This window comes from Talaromyces amestolkiae (assembly GCF_001896365.1).
Source record: "Talaromyces amestolkiae strain CIB chromosome Unknown scaffold1.1, whole genome shotgun sequence".
Classification (NCBI taxonomy): domain Eukaryota; kingdom Fungi; phylum Ascomycota; class Eurotiomycetes; order Eurotiales; family Trichocomaceae; genus Talaromyces; species Talaromyces amestolkiae.
The window spans coordinates 2,362,939-2,379,327 of NW_024468037.1; the positions used below are offsets into that span (position 1 = coordinate 2,362,939).

Below are 16,389 nucleotides of genomic sequence, written 5' to 3' on the forward strand. Positions count from 1 at the left end.
TACTCCAATGCTAATCAAACAACAGAAATGCCCGTCTCAAACGACGCCTCACCCTCAAAAGTCTCCAACTCAGACACAAACACATTCCACCCCTTCTCCGACGCCATCGGCGCATTACTATACGGCGCTGCACCCGTGTCGTACAGAAGCTTCTCCATCTCCGGCAGCAACGCATCTGCCGCTTGAGCTTCCATCTCCTTCTGAGCTAGACGACTAACCCCCCCTTGCTCTGTGTACCATGCGGAGTCGTCGAGGATAACGCCACTCTCGTACAGGTCGATGAGCTTGGAGTCGATACCTGCCTCCTTTGCGGCTTCTAGTGCCATGCGGTGACCGATGGCTTGGATTAGCGGTAGGGAGAGAGGGAGGATGTTGCGGTTAAACTCTTCGCTGCGGTGCATGCCGCCGATGAGTAGGAGGTGTTGTTGTGCCTCTGTCATTAGTGCGGCTTCGTGTTGAGCGAGCGGGCTGTTGGGTGAGGTGGGAGGTGGGATTTGATAGCGACCGATTAGGAGCTCGCTTGCGAGGCCTGGACGATGTGGTTAGTATGCATGCTCTCACTTCGGAAGCGTAAGCAACGTACGAATAGCGAGGACCCTAATGTCACCTTCTGCGGTCCCTACTGCTCTGAATTCCATCTATAGACAGATCGTTAGGTCGATACATTCCCCAACGGGTGGGGTTTTTGATTTCTCACCTCACTCTGGAGAGTCTGATTATGCTCATAATATCCATGCCAACCACATCCCTCATTCAAAGGCTTGATACTCTTCTGAAAATTCTGTATCGCAACAGCCTTGAACGCAGTCGCGACAGCATGCCTCACGCGCGGATCAACTTTCCTATTCCTGAAAATGGTTGCGGCATGCACGAGAAACGCCTGAAGAACATGAAACTGCGCGATAGCGTGCAATATGGGGAGATGCTGGGTACGAAACTTGATGACGGGCATTGGCTTGCCGTCATGACCCGTTACTTTCCGTCGCATGCTGAATTGTGCTGCGTTGTAGACTGCGACTTTGAGCACGGGGATTGCGGTGCCAGAGAGGAAAAGTGTGCCGGCTGAGACGCGGTGTATGGTGTTGAAAAAATGCTCTCGCTCGTTTTGGGGTTTATCGAGACTGCCCAGGAGTGCTGTGGGAGGTAGGACGACGTGGTTGAAGAGGGTGAGGGCGTGGTCGATGGGATTAGCTCCAGTGCGCGGAGGTAGGGCCCTGAAAAGGTCAGGGGAAGTCTTTTCATCGTGTGGAGATGGACTCACTTTGCAACCACGCCTTTGCACATCTCACGGCCGTCTCCCAGGGGCACGAGGAAAGGACGGACTCCGCGATCCTCTCCGTCAACGACTAATCGAGCAATGACAACGGCAACAACGGGGAGGCCCCCTCTTGGAGTCGTCGGTGGCATACATCTGTTCTAGATTAGGGCTCTATTCCTGGGCAACTCGGGGTACGCTATCTGATCACAAACTTTGCAGCTCCCCATGAAGGACTGTGAAGTTCAAAACCACCGTCTGGCAAGAGTGTGGCGGTAGTCTCTAAATTTCTCGCGTCTAGTCCATGGCCGACCTCGGTGAGCATAAACTGCGCTCTAAAGACGGTCCTCCCAGTCAGCCCTGGCTAATCTGTCTGTACAAAGGTAGAACCCACGAAATCTCAAAACTCAAAGCACGCTGGAGAATCCAGTGAAGATCTGGCCTCTTGGCTGCGAACGGAGCCACAGTGCCCACAAACAGGTTATACTGGATACTGATCAAAGTCAAAGCTCCGCCGTCAACTGCAGAGATCAAATCCGTCTGTAGTTTCCAAAACTTCGGACCGAGAGTTACAATGTCTTCTATTGTCAAGCCTACTTTCGATTAGCTGCTGGTCGCATTTGAGTATTGCAGACGTTTAGGGCTGTACCGTATACATCGCAGATCTTCCTGGCCCTCTCATATGTGAGTCGGGTGCGCTCTTCTATGGTCAGGAGACGTTCCGGTCTTTTGAATAAAGGTGATTGAGCCAGCTCAAGAGTAGGCGAGGGCGATTGCCATACCCGATTATAAAGGGATTGGTCTGCCAGTTCTGCAGTTTTAAGTTCCGGGTTTGGAGGCAACATATTTGCAATTAATCTGTAGGATGATAGATTCAGTCGATGACGATCAATTGAGACATCTCCATGAACTCCCAACAGTGGGCATTGAACATATATATTTCTACGGCAGACGGACGCACCGATATCCTCATCGGCAACGACAGCTCTGTACTCCGTACTCCGAAACTATGTAGAACCTAGGTAACTTTAAACTATTGAAAATTTGAGATCAAACTACCGAACCTTAGAGGGTTGAAGAATTGTGGATGCTTGTTTACGCTTTTTCGTGCATGGTGTTCGGAAAAAAGCCACAATGCGGCATGTGTGGCTGGCGCAGTGGTACGTATTAGTACTCGGAGTGCCCGTAACTGACAACACAAAGCAGCGTGAGGCGAGCTGAAACGGTATGCTAGGATGTGTTGTACAGTGGATCGTATGCAAGTTGGGCGAGAGATGAAGACATAACTGGGACAGTCCTCCGTCTGCTACTCTAATCATTTCACGATGGTGAAAAAAATTCAGCTCAAGTGTGGATGGACAGTGAATTGATAAACCCCTAAACACCCGGATTGACGGGAGTGTTTTCCCAAGTCGTTACCAACGTTACAAATTCCAGAACCGGGAACACAGCACAGCAGAAAAGAAAAAAAAAAAATGGACTCGGTAATGGACGCCCATTGGGCTACTATTATCATCAGTTCAGTGATTTGCTATGTTCGCATCACCCCGATGCTCCCCATAAATCAAAGCTAACGCACCCCTAGTTCGTCGGCTCTGCAATCTACAACTTATGGTTCAGCCCATTGGCAAAGTATCCAGGCCCACTGTTCGCACGAATCTCTGCTTTTCCAGATTTCTACTGGTCTCTCACAGGAGATCGACACATGTGGATTGCGCACTGTCATGAGATCTATGGCGACGTGATCCGCTACCGGCCTGATGGTTTGCTGTTCCGCACGCCTCAGGCGCACCGGGACATCTTCAATGGCAAGGCTAACGTCAAACGGGCCAAGTTTTATGATATGATGACCCGAAATAAGCACGACACAAGCACTATCACGGGCACGGATCCGGAGCTTCATGCGCAGAAGAGGCGGGTTCTGAATAGCGTCTTTTCGGACAAGTCGCTTCGGTCAATGGAGCCGTTTTTGGTAAAGCATGTGTCTCGCTGGTGTGAGCTGCTTGTTGATGGGGACGGTGCGGCATGGTCGGCTCCAAGGAAGATGTCTGATGTATGCGACTATTTGGTGCTGGATGTGCTGACGGACCTTTGCTTCGGACAAAGTGTTGAAACCAAGGAACCTGGGGAGAATCACTATCGAGAGATTCCTCATGCAATTACCTCGTTTCTTCGGATCATATACCCTGTAAGCTTTTTCCTATCGATCCATGCAAGCAGATCTTCGACTAATGACGAGCAGATTGGTCATTCCCCATGGCTAAATCTGATTGTCTGGTTAAAGCCAAGGGGCCTCGATTGGGTGTTTGACGCCATGACTCCGCGAAACATTCGGTTCCTGTATGACTTTGTTAAGCAGTCGTTGGCGCAACGCCTCAAACTCGAGGACGAAAGCCCTTCATCAGAGAGCGGGTGCCGAAGCGACATGCTTCACTATCTGATACATGCTAAGGATCCGGCAACCGGTCGCGTGGGATACACACCAGAGGCATTGGAGGCAGAAGCAATAATGCTTACAGTTGCAGGCTCCGATACTACCTCTGTGATCATGGCCGGAATCTTTTTCTACCTTGTACGCACACCGCGTGTTTATCGCAAGCTTGTCAATGAGATTAGGAATACGTTCACCTCTCTCGACGACATCCGTGGCGGACCTAAACTGATGTCTTGCCAATACCTTCGCGCTTGTGTCGACGAGGCTACACGAATTGTGCCAGCAGGGCCCTCTGAGCTACCCCGATTCGTACTCCCTGGAGGTCTGACAGTAGACGGCAACCACATCCCCGAGGGTACAACTGTCGGAGTAGCTCACTGGACCTTCTATCGCAACGAGGAGTACTTCCCGGACCCCAATGTGTATCGCCCCGAACGATGGATAGTAGACGACGCAGAAGAAGTTGGCGTTACTGCGGAAGAAGTGGCCAGAGCGCGCGCAAGTTGTTTGCCATTTGCTGCCGGTACAACGGGCTGTGCTGGGAAGAATTTTGCCCTGTTGGAGATTTATATGACTATTGCGAGCACATTGTGGCAGTACGATATGCGCTTGCTGCCGGGTGATCTCACTGGGGCTGGAGGTCAGGGGCAGGGCTGGGGGAAGAGGAATCCAAATACCTTCCATGTTAAGGATAGCTATATCAGTGTTAGGGATGGGCCGATGGTTCAGTTCAAGCGGGTTTCTTGACATGATCACTGGCTGGGATAGGTTGGTCGAGTGATTGTGGGTTCTATTCGAGGTGGTGTTGTGGGTGATGACATGAAAAAGGCAGGACAGGCACTTGCTGTAATTGTACTATAGAAAGTTGAAACCAACTCAATTAAAGAGCTTGGCGCATGATAGAGGGCCTCATGATATATATATCACCATTGAACGGGTACTATATGGTGTACAAAGTCAGAGGGACGCGGTATTTCGAAAGTGAATCGATCGAATCAATCACAATATTGAAGAGGTTTGATCAAGTTGCTTCAATGGCTAGCCACCAGTATGAGGACACAATCTAGAGAAGTCCTCGTTGGTTCATCAAATTTTATTGAGACTAGATGTCCTAAAGCTGCTAACTTGGGTAGATCGTTGATACGGCCGAGTATGGTTTCCGCGGGGAGATGAGGCTCGACGAGGAACAAGGGCATTGCATTGATTTAATGAAATGAATTTATTTGAGTAATCTACACATTACGGTCATGCTCTGATGTCCGATATGTTTCAAATATCCCAATATCCAGATTTATGAAGATTCAATGTTGGACATCGGGCTGGAAGATTGAGATCTCACGTCAACACTGGTGCAGTTCGACATATATTTCAAACGTGGCAACAGCCTCTCGGGCAGTCATCAATTGTTCTCCGACCAGACAGTGAAATCAAAGATGTGGTTATTGTTGGTCATTATAACTGTTATTCAAGAGGACCAGATATTGCTACACAAAATCTTTCATCTTGTCCGTGATGAACAGGCACAGCATACTTCGTTCTGCCTCAGACATCCATAGATGATCATTGCCGTAGCCCTAACTCAAAACCCTAACTGTAACAATCAACTCAAAAGGCCGAGCAGTTCCACCAAATTTTCTTGTAGTAAATCACATAGTCTACTTCAAATTCTCTCTGAAACAACACAATTCATGTCAAAAACTAATCCTCTAAATTTTACATGTTGGTGGGATCAGTTATTTCTCTAGGCGCCAGGGGCTGTCGAAAAATATACCGTTCTACAAATCAAAAATAACTACCGCAAATCAACTCAACCTGGAGTACTGCCATGGGATTTATTACTTGTTTCATGCACAGGCCAGAAATCAGTCTTAATCAGTCTTAATCATCTTGCATACTTTGCCTAGTCGCACCCTACCAGATCCGTCACTGGGTACAGATAGATACCCACATACGTACGTGGTAGAGAGTCTGGGTTCCTATCTAGTCCCAACGATGGAGTAGCTAGATGACTAACGGTACCTATGCATCAATACGACAGTCATGCAGTGTACCAGCCAAGGTTAGCTTGCCTAGGCATGCGCAGTGTGCACTGTGCAGTGGGCATAGTGCAGGCTGGGGTTAGAACGTAGAGTTTAGGTACGGATGGTGGAAAGAATTATCGGCGCATATCTTATGATTAATGATCATGAAGGACCCCTCGTGGAATAAACTGGTCGGCTGGTTTGTCGCTCTCAATGTGTGAAGCCTGAAACCTTAGGCCCACTTTCGGACGGCTATCAGTTGATATTTGATAAGATGATACGTACGGAGTTTATTGTCGAGTGGTGACAAAGTTCGGCGATAAAGCATACAAGTTGCCCCCGTTTCTATAGCAGAGTTTCTATATGGCCGGTTGCTATTGATAATCAATCAACAATCAACAATAAATCCGGCAAATATACCGAGAATCGAACATGTGTACCTGATTGGTCGCTCACAGGCTAAGACAGCCAAGTAAAGCTAGAAAAAGCCAACAGCGTAACGTGGTCATGGCATGACCCCTTGAATTCCAGCACGCTCCCCGCCCTGGGAAGCTACTCGCCAGGGCCAGAGCCTTTGTCTGCAAGCCTGGGTGGGTGTGTTGGGCGAACGAAGAGTGGGTTCAAAGTTCAAGGTCGCCTTGATGCCTCCGCCTCACTTTGAGGTCTGATCACCTTTGCTTTGAGTCTTGACAGTGTCAAGTTGACAGTGGACAGTGCTGGGGTTGATCTGGGAACTGTGCTTGTGATTGGCTGTGGGCGGGCTGCGACGGGATAAGGCCTAAGGCAGCTAAGTTCAGTCTAGCCAATGATAATGCACAGACATGGACCCCACTTTGATTTCCAGCCCTTCCCCGTCTCTCTATCGGGTTAGCATCAAGTTGCCATCAACACGAACTGGGACGGAGACTGGCGGACTATTGTGTACAGAGTAGAGACTAGAAGTATGATTGATATGCAGGCTTCTTGTTTACGCTGTCATCAGCAGGTCGTTTCCGTTCTACCATCCATACGTACTAGTAGAGAATAAATTTGCAGTATGGATCGACATGCAATAGTACAATGTACGTACTATGAGTACGCATTGGATAAATCAAGCCAGCACGGATCATTGGTTCTCCGATAATTGATAATCAATATTGAATCTACTTCCGTATCCCGTGGTAGGACTGATCTTGGGCGGACAGTGACAGCTCGTGCTATCCAGCCCGCCACGGACCAATCAGCGCAGCGTGTTCCGTGCTCGAGTGCATTAATGCCTCAGGCTGATAGGCTCGACGCCCTCTACTGATGCCTTGATGCAGTCGATGCATCATCGACTTTGTGAGCAATCCACTTTTGGGTTTGGGGCCATGTTCGTAGTAAAGTTAGGGAGGACTGCTTACCGCTCTTTTCTCGGAGGTGAATCTTGATTGTTTGAGTCGATGAATGGAGTGTCGTGGAGCAACGGTGTTATTGGATAGATCCGTTTCTCCATAGTCTTGACTAGAACTTTCATTAACTCAACTTTTTACTAAATACGTACTACTATGTAGTAGGGTCAGAGATGGGAGTCAGTCAGGATGCACTCCGTCAAGTCTTGCATATCACTGCATCATGGCCAGAATAGCAGCCAGTCAGAGCCCACCAAATAAAGCACTTGCAGAGTTAGTCTGGCCTTAGGCGCCGTTCTTGGAGCCAACTTCCAAGACTGAGAGTGCCGGGTGGAGCCTTTCGAGAACATTGTCCTACATGCAAGGAGGGCCATCTCGACGTCTGATTGGTGTGTGTGGTTGGCTGTCGGTGTGTTCATCTGCATGATGGAACAAGTTTGTGACGCGGTCAATGCGTCGTGTCAGCGCGATAATTGGCTAGATGTGGCTCTCGGTGGAGCAGGCTGGGCCAATAGATCGCCTCCACGAGGCAGCTTCCACCGAAACGTCGACTCTTCCACGCACCTAACTTGTTGCCACGCCAGACTCCCCATAGTAATCCCGGTACGAGTGCGTGGCTGAAAGACATCGTGTGACCAGATTGGGTTTTACGTCTTTTCTCCTTTTCATGCGGCTGTCCGTTCGCAGTTACAGACTCGCACTATTCCGTGCGTCGCCACTTAGTCTTGTCCCCAACACTAGACGACTCAAAACCAAGAGTACGACTCACAGCCTGCTGCTGCCTGGCTAGGGCTAGCGTGATGAAAAATAAATTTGCCTCCACTCGTCCTCCCGTCAGTTGCCGTAATCGCGACGTCTGTCTGTCTCGAAGAAGTAAAGTGCAGCCAATCTGAATCTCCTGACTCTCAGAGTTTTGCTTTGCCTAGGTAGCTTTGCCTGCCGGACCCAGCCGTGCTAGCCCACCCATTATGCAGTCTTTGGTTGCTGTCTAGTGTTTGTAGTCGCATCCTGGTCTGGACTGCATCGACAGATGGCTGATCATGTCCTGGTGTCGGGTGAGACGAATAAAGCATACATACATACATGCTCCATTCATTCATACATACATAGCATAGCATTAATGCGTAGCACTCCGACATACGGAGCCCTCCGGTCGATGAGCGCACATCACCTACTATAGTATTGCTACCTACAGAATACCCTCTGTGCGGCGACCACCCCTTTTCCTCGAGATGATGATCACTCGTGGCACTGCCAGTATGCGACCAGGACTAGACCCTGGACTAGTCAGTTTAGTTGGTCGGTCTGTGAGTCGATGACTGCACAGACTCACGCCAGTGGATTAAAAATTAAAAACAGAAACGGGGCAGGAAAGGGAATCGCCCCTCTCGTATCCACCGGGCAGTGAGTGCAAGTGGTACGGACAGGCTGAGCGAGGCTAGAGCTGGAGCTACTCGTCGTAGTCGCACTAGTCCAGTTCCCATGAATAATAGTGGCCGCTAGCCCGTGTTAGGAATAGCGCCAGAGTCGACCCCGTCTGCTTGCTTTTTACTGGCCGGCTCATGCTTTTTGCCGCCCTCTATGGTTGTCTGGCTGGGGTTGCTCTTGCCTTCGCTGGTCGTTCTGGCTCCTGCTCTGGTCGCATCGACATCACCATTTCCTCCCGGCGCTCCTTCCTTCCTGCCTACTTTCCCTTTCCAATCGTCGTGGCTCCTTTTTTATTTACATTTCTCACTCCCCCCTCCCTATCCTCACCTTTCTTACTCTACGCCTCCTTCTATCTTCATCGTCTTCTCTCCGCCGCTCCTCTATTCCTATTACCATTCCTAATCACCTCTCTTCTCTTCGTCGCCTTTCCTTTTTTTATATTTATCGGTCCTTMCCCGCCACACACACCTGGTGTTTACTTCCGAGGGATCCCCGACTGCCACTCCTGTTCTGTTCTATATATACCGTCAACCCTGCGCGTCTTATATATATATAAATATCCCGCATATTCATATATATAAGCGTGCATCTCGGATCCTCTGCTGCCATCTGCTCTGGTACTCCGAACTGCTTCGACTGCCGTGGACTTAGCTCCCTCCTTGTTGGCCGTAAGGTTTCTAGTCGGGTCCCAGTAAAGACGATAGCAATATCGTCTTTACCACGATCCTTCTCCCAAACCTGGATTCCTTCTTTTCACTTTGACCTTCTCTCCTTGGACCTCTACCGGCCATTCAGTCTCCTCAGTTTTACGTGCTATACATATCTTCTACTTCGTCCCTTTCCAAGGATTTCTCTCACCCAGGATACTCCCGGATCCAAGGACTTTTGCCAGGACAATTGCATTCCATTGGAGATTGATTCGACAAGATCATTCCATACCAGGACTCGACCCTCCGGCGTAATGTATCCTACTATGCTACCCACACCACCGCCGTCTCCACCACTGCTACGATGCTGTACCCCTGAGGAACGATTAGGACTGCTGCTGGCCAACCGTCTGGAATTGACAAGTATCCTTGGCGTTGGCGCCTATGGCGTCGTTTACACTGCCATCGACATCCACACCCATATTCCCTATGCGGTGAAGGCTCTCAATAAGATTGGACTCGACCCAAGGCAGCGGAAATTCCAGCAACGCGAAATCAAGCTCCACCACTTGGCCAGTCAGCACCCCAATGTTGTCTCCCTCGTGCGCATCATGGATTCTGTTGATTGTACCTTTGTGGTTATCGAATTCTGTCCAGAAGGTGATCTGTTCTCCAACATCACCGAGCGTGGTCTGTTTGTCGGCAATGATCCATTGGCCAAGCGTGCGTTCCTCCAAATCCTGGATGCTGTCGATTATTGCCACTCTATTGGAATTTATCACCGCGACCTGAAGCCCGAGAACATCCTGGTCACCGATGGTGGAATGACCGTCAAGCTTGCTGATTTCGGCCTGGCCACAACCGATTACCTTACCTCGGACTTTGGCTGCGGCTCCACATTTTACATGTCACCTGGTACGTCTTCTATTGCCATCAAATATGATCAGGGCTAACGATCAACAGAGTGTCAACAGACTACCCCTCGACCTGGCTCATGCTACGTCTCACCTGTCAACGATGTATGGAGCCTGGGTGTGATTCTGGTAAATTTGACCTGTGGCCGCAACCCATGGAAACGGGCATCCAATGAGGACGCAACCTTCCGTGCTTTCTTGAAAGACCCGGAGTTTCTACGATCCATCTTGCCTGTGTCTCCGGAGTTGAATGTGATTCTGCAGCGCACCTTTGAATGCGACCCTTTCAAGAGAATCACCATTTCGGAGTTGCGACAGCTCATTCTTGAGTGCCCCAGGTTTACAATGCCTGCTCCGACAACTATCCCTGCTGCTTCCACTAGGAAACCTGGACATCCTGAGGTGTTACCCGGTTATTCCTACTACGCCTACCCACCTGCTCCGCGGGTGGATTTGCTTAACGCACAATATTCTGATTCCGCTGTTTCCGATACCTCCCTCACCGACGACGAGACTATCTCTTCTGTCTCGTCGGACTCGGATTATGCGTCCGAGGGTGAAACCGAAGGCTTCTCTTTTGTCGATCCACAGGCTGTGCCTGAATTCTGGGAACCTGTGCATATTTCGAACGTGCCGGAAAAGCCATTTGCTTTGCCTCAACATATTGAACCTTATATTGCGGTTTATTGATCGATTCATCGCTTTGACATACGTGCTATGATATTACGACTATACCTATACGCATCCTTGCTTCAACCTTGAACCTTTATCGATGTTACTTTTATTCGACCCCTTGGGATTTTTATCTTTCCGAGGACCACCTTTGGATTCTTTGGCCCTCTCTTTGGATGCTCCTTTTCCGCTCCGGACATACATTTTTTCGACTCTTATCTGGCTTCCATAATTTCACGGACATGGCCAGAACTGCAAATATCTTTTTAATTTCGTGTGGGTTTTCATTTCTGCTATGTATCAATATTTTGGGTTGGTTGCACTGTTTGCAAAAGACTACATATTACGAAGATGGAAGGCGTTTGTTTCATATTTGATGCTACATATTCATGTTTTGGTGTGGTTGTGGGAAATTGAGCAGAAAAAAATACCCCTTTACATTGTTGTTGATTATGGAGTTGGGCAAGTACCCGTCTTTTGTGCGAATGGTTCATTTCATGTATGATTCTTTTTCTTTTTACATCTTACTATGCCGGCTCTGTTTGTCAGATGTTCAGAGCGCAGGTCAAATTGGTTACTGGGTTGTCATTGCCACCGTCAAGTAGGCGACGCATACCAGTGATCGAAGAGCATACGATATCACATTGCTTAATGTACATATAGACTATCTATGATATACTATCAATATCTGAAACCAACTAAACTTGACACTCCACCTTTCCATATGGTTCCGTATGACTCCGGTCGATGATGTAAGTATACTTCCTGTTTTAGTTAGTTTTACATCATTCGTGATATAAGTGGCAATTATGAGTACTTGTATCGCCCCATCGCTAGGTTTGACAACCTTCAGGGTGGTAAATCCTTGAAGACGATGTGAGATTCTGTTAAGTAGCGCAGCCTGCGACATGCCTACCCTTCTTAAGTGCATATGGTGTCTCAATGTTTGTTGTATAGTATCTACATCGATATCAAATAAAACGGCGGTAGCGACAATAGATTATCGAATATTTATATACTTCCAAATCATATTCCTACCTCTCTAAATAATAGATCTTGACAAGCTGTATACAGACTGGGATAGACTAGATATTCCTGCCCCCAGTAACCTCAATAGTCTCCCCATTAACATACGAAAACCATGGACTCGCCGCACCCACAATCGCCCTCGCCGCCTCCTCCGGCGTCCCCGGCCTTCGCAACGGAATATCCGTATAAGCCGTCGCCCCCGTCCCTTGCGCTGCCGCAGGTTTGCGTCCCGGTATCCCCAGAGCCACCTTCGTGCCGTCCGCGGCCACGAATGTTGCGCCGTCTTCTTTTGCGGCTGTCAAGCGTGTAAGGATGTAGCCGAAGGCGATTGTGACGGCGCGCACACCGAATTGAGGGCCCCATTCTTTGGCGATTGTTTTTGTGAGACCGACCACGCCAGCTTTGGCGAGGGAGTAGTTTGCTTGACCTCTGCGAGAAGTCAGTGTCAAAAGTTGCATATGGGTTGAATGAGGGAAAAAAAAAGGGGGGGGGGGGGATTTACGCGTTGCCGTGTGTGCCACTTGTAGAGCTAATGTTGATAATGACGCGAGGCTCCTTGTCCTTTACGCGGAAATAGGGCGCGGCAGCGCGGATGAGTTTGAATGGTGCTGTGTTGTGGACGGAGATCATGGTATCCCATTGTTTATCAGTGATCTATCCTTTATAAGTTCTGGCTGCTTCTGACAGATTGCTAGATCAAGGGGGAGGTGGAAGGGGGCGGACCTTGTGAATAACGCCATCCCAGGTAAATCCAGCATTGTTGACAATGATATGAATCTTGCCGCCGCCGAATTCTGCGGATTTCTTGACGAGAGTGTCGATGTAAGCTGCGTCCATGACATCGCCTGCAACGGCGATTGCGCGGTTGGGTGAGATGTCGTTGATGCTTTTGGTGACTGCTTCTGCTTTTACTATCCTATTTCATTAATTTCGCACAATCTAAGAAGGAAGACAATAAGTGGAAAATACCCTGATCGATATCAGCGACTACGACCTTGGCACCTTCATTGGCAAAAAGGCGTGCTGCTTCAGCGCCAATGCCTTGTCCTGCGCCGGTAACGATGGCGGTTTGGTTGTGGAAGAGTCCCTGGGGGAAGTTGAGGTGGGAGGAGACTTGGCTAAGGCGGTCTTGGGGCGCCATTTTCTATTCAACCTTTGTGAGATATAACGGTGTCTTGATTAAAGGTTGATTGAAGGTAATGGAGGGTATGGTGTGGATTTATAACATTGACTAGAGCAAAGATGTTTTGCGGGGAAGAGTACTTAAGTCAGAGCTTAGTTGTTAGTATCCGAGATGCCGGCCGCAAGCCGCTGGCCGGAGCTTGCCCTAAGTGGTTAACCGAGGCATGTCTACAAGGTCTTACTGATCAATTTTGGAAGAGGAACAAGTAGTTTGTTTTGATGATTTTTGTATTTGTTTTGAAGTGTGAATAAGAAATGTCTATGTCTATATACATGGGTATCTAATTGTATGCTTTTGTTTTGTGTTTTTTGTTTGAAGATTGATGTTTTGGATCTTCGTCGACATTGTCGAGCTTGCCGCTTAGGATGAAGGTCCAATGTTTAGGTTCATCTGGGTACCAGAAGGGCAGCCGTGGGTAGCATGGTCATCGTTCCAGACAAGGTAAGCATCGGCGCAGGCAGTGTCGCCAGGAGCGCAGGTAGCAGAGGGGCATCCGCCGTCGTTGGAAGTGACAGCAAAGCCGACCTTGGTGAACTGAGAGTTGGTGCCCATGTCGATGAGAGAAAGATCCCAGAAGATAGTGTCGCCCTGCAAGGTGTACTCGTATTGGAGGACATCGACCTGCTCAGGCTTCATGGCCATCTTGATGGAGATACCGCCGCCGTCGGGGTTGGTGCGCCAGCTCTCAGTGTAGCTAGCACCAGGGTCGAGAGTCTTCATGGAGCCGGCATCCTGGCTGACGGACCAGTAGTAGATGGTGTCTTGCATGTTGTTGTGGATGTTGACGCTGCCACCGCTGCCACCGCTGGTGTTGGCAGTGCCCTGGGTGGAGGTGCTGTTGGTGCTGTTGGTGCTGTTCATAGAAGTAGGAGCAGCAGAGGCAAGAGTGCCAAAGGCAGCAAGGAGACCGAATGCCTTGGTGAAATACATGTTGACTTGAGGTGTTGTTTGAAAGAAAGTCTGAAAGAATATAATGTTGGAAGACTTGTTTGTCTTTGAAGGAATGAAAGAGGAAAAGATTGTTGTTCTTATATCTCTTCTTGTCTGTAGAGAGATACTGTAGTCTGTTGATCAAAGGAGTGTTTGATTCTTGATTGTTTGTCTGATTGATGAGAACGAAGATGGACTGTAGGGTGCGATTTCCATCCATATTTATAATTTTTTGGATCATCGTGCTCCCCCAGCAATTTCCCCAGATTACCCCAGAATTCAACCGACGTTTCCCCTTGGGACCTTGTGTCCTGTGCCTGAGCGTTGATTCGGGTCGAAGAATGACCTGGCCATGGTACGGTGAAGGCATATTCGGTTCCTCACCGGCCATGTCTTTGTACCGGAACTTGGTTCTTGACATCGATTGGTCCAGGGCAAGGGTAATGTCAACATACCTTTATTACCCAGCTTGATTGTTTATCCGAACTATGGTTTGGGCTTTTGTGACTCGGGTACCTAGTTTTCTCCATGGGTAATCTGGGGAGCTTATGTGTTCAGTGGCGTCTGCAAAATTTGATAGGCCATCGGCAGAAAGCCTCGTGTGTGCCACTGGGTATTTGACGTGGCGGCAGTACTTCGGAAACCAGAGTTTACCCAATGATCTTCCGTAGGGTGGTTGCCAATGAGCTCAAAGGTGTGACCTTCATCCTGAATATACTCAAGTATTGAGAGCTGTCATAGTCGTGGAATAGAAGGGAATCGAAGGGAGGTATTGCTTTGAGTCAACATTGAATTTTAGGGTTAAGTGGTTGTAAAGTAATATGGTATTTTTGTATTAATGTATATTCACAAGTAAATTCAATAGCAATCCGTCAATCAATCAATCACAAAGCTAAAATTCATTAATCTATCTATTTATATCTACTATTATACAAGTCGTGGACATCACTGAGGAATCAAGACGGCCCGGAAGTGCACATTGCCGTTCTCCAGCTTCTCAATGGCCTCTTTGATTCCCTCTTCGGTCATGGGGAACTTCTCAATCACCGGGGTGATGTTGTGGAAAGAGGCAAATTCGAGCATCTGGAGTTGGGTGGCTCGGGTTGCAACCAGAGAGCCGACAACGGAGATACCATTAAGAATCAATCCCATAGCTGGAATGGAGAGATTGTCGCCAGACACAGTGAGAGGGTAAATTCGAGAGCCGGGTGCCATGATAGGGATGATTGCATCCCAGTTGGGCTGCGTTGCTGCAGTGACGAGCAATCTTGAAATCTTTGGTGCGCCCTTGAGGTCAAGTTGATCCTGTCCTTTCGTGGCGATGAAGTGGTGTGCGCCGAGTTCAAAGGCTTCATCCTTCTTCCTGTCTGATCCTGAGAGAACGACAACCCGGGCGCCCATTTGCGATGCGAATCGAATAGCGAGATGACCAAGACCGCCGACACCCAGAACACCCACCACTTCGTTAGGCTTCAAGTCCGAAAGGGCTGTGTAGACGGTGGCACCACCACATTGCAGAGGCGCGGCATCCTCATCCTTGATATTGTCGGGAATCTTGAACAAGAAAGCCTCGCGGAGAACGGCATTGTGTGCGAAACTACCTTGGTCGGTGTTGCCGCTGCCGTAAAGAACGCGCTGTTCGCAAAAGACTTCTGTTCCCTGGAGACATTGCATGCAGAGGCCGCAGCTATCTGTTTCGTATCCCCAGCCGACTCGGTCACCCTTTTTCAAATGCTTGACTGCTGGTCCGACTTCCTCGACGATACCGATACCTTCATGTCCGAGGACTATATCGCTGTGTCGCTGTATTGGGTTAGACTTGTGATTTAGACTAGGGCTATTGAGTATTGAGTGCTTACATAGTGGAGATCGGTTCCACAAACACCAGATGCGGTCACTTTGAGGTAGACCTTGTCGCCAGTGAGTGAATCCGGTTTGGCTGTGGTACTCTTCTTGGGGAAGCCATCCTTGACACCCTTGAAGACGGTGAATGAAGACATTGCGTTTGTGAGAGTCGAAGTGTGATTTCTGTGGTTCTCCGTGTTCAACAAGTGCGTGCGACGCTAGATAGATGGCTTATTGTTGGAGTGTTGCTGCTGTGACAAGGCGAGGATGACAGCGGAGGTCGCGGCGACTTATATAGTTTATCCCGAGCGAGGCCATGGCTGAGAAGTCGTTGCAACAGTAGGGTACGTAGTAGGAGAGTGTCGATTTCATGGATCGGATGAATCAATTACGTAGCTCCTTTGTGCATCTGAATATGTGGCGCCATTGCCCAATAGGAGTGACTCCTGGTCTCCACTCTGAAAATCATTCAAGCCCGGAGTTTGAGCTTTTTTCCTCGTTCTTCCGCCTCGTCTCTATTTGTGTCGAAGAATTGCTAGAAGAACACTGTGGATTAACGCACTGAGTGGATCTTCTTACTAAATATCAGGGACAGTTGTGATTACCAAGCATGATGTATCGGTTCTTGTTGACGATGAAGGATTGCAGCTTGATAATCACG

General features: G+C 48.8%; 6 protein-coding genes across 6 annotated transcripts; 2 read left to right on the plus strand and 4 right to left on the minus strand.

Annotated features, from left to right (window-relative positions):
• Positions 1-14: 14 nt before the first annotated feature.
• On the minus strand, positions 15-2,100 carry BHQ10_000779 (uncharacterized protein; the record flags this gene model as incomplete). The annotated part of the gene is made up of 7 exons (XM_040880523.1): positions 15-529; positions 584-638; positions 698-1,214; positions 1,262-1,411; positions 1,471-1,590; positions 1,650-1,848; positions 1,905-2,100. 7 exons carry the CDS (start codon positions 2,098-2,100, stop codon positions 15-17), a joined length of 1,752 nt encoding a protein of 583 aa, XP_040729284.1.
• Positions 2,101-2,389: 289 nt separating this feature from the next.
• On the plus strand, positions 2,390-4,436 carry BHQ10_000780 (uncharacterized protein; the record flags this gene model as incomplete). The annotated part of the gene is made up of 4 exons (XM_040880535.1): positions 2,390-2,415; positions 2,462-2,480; positions 2,841-3,443; positions 3,498-4,436. 4 exons carry the CDS (start codon positions 2,390-2,392, stop codon positions 4,434-4,436), a joined length of 1,587 nt encoding a protein of 528 aa, XP_040729285.1.
• A 5,033-nt stretch (positions 4,437-9,469) lies between these two features.
• On the plus strand, positions 9,470-10,759 carry BHQ10_000781 (uncharacterized protein; the record flags this gene model as incomplete). The annotated part of the gene is made up of 2 exons (XM_040880546.1): positions 9,470-10,070; positions 10,119-10,759. 2 exons carry the CDS (start codon positions 9,470-9,472, stop codon positions 10,757-10,759), a joined length of 1,242 nt encoding a protein of 413 aa, XP_040729286.1.
• A 1,067-nt stretch (positions 10,760-11,826) lies between these two features.
• BHQ10_000782 (uncharacterized protein) lies at positions 11,827-12,911 on the minus strand (the record flags this gene model as incomplete). The annotated part of the gene is made up of 4 exons (XM_040880557.1): positions 11,827-12,199; positions 12,273-12,424; positions 12,494-12,681; positions 12,740-12,911. The coding sequence occupies 4 exons, from the start codon at positions 12,909-12,911 to the stop codon at positions 11,827-11,829; spliced, it is 885 nt and encodes a 294-aa protein (XP_040729287.1).
• A 402-nt stretch (positions 12,912-13,313) lies between these two features.
• BHQ10_000783 (uncharacterized protein) lies at positions 13,314-13,883 on the minus strand (the record flags this gene model as incomplete). Its single annotated transcript, XM_040880568.1, has 1 exon — positions 13,314-13,883. One exon carries the CDS (start codon positions 13,881-13,883, stop codon positions 13,314-13,316), a length of 570 nt encoding a protein of 189 aa, XP_040729288.1.
• Positions 13,884-14,828: 945 nt separating this feature from the next.
• BHQ10_000784 (uncharacterized protein) lies at positions 14,829-15,883 on the minus strand (the record flags this gene model as incomplete). The annotated part of the gene is made up of 2 exons (XM_040880579.1): positions 14,829-15,686; positions 15,743-15,883. 2 exons carry the CDS (start codon positions 15,881-15,883, stop codon positions 14,829-14,831), a joined length of 999 nt encoding a protein of 332 aa, XP_040729289.1.
• Between the last annotated feature and the right edge of the window lie 506 nt (positions 15,884-16,389).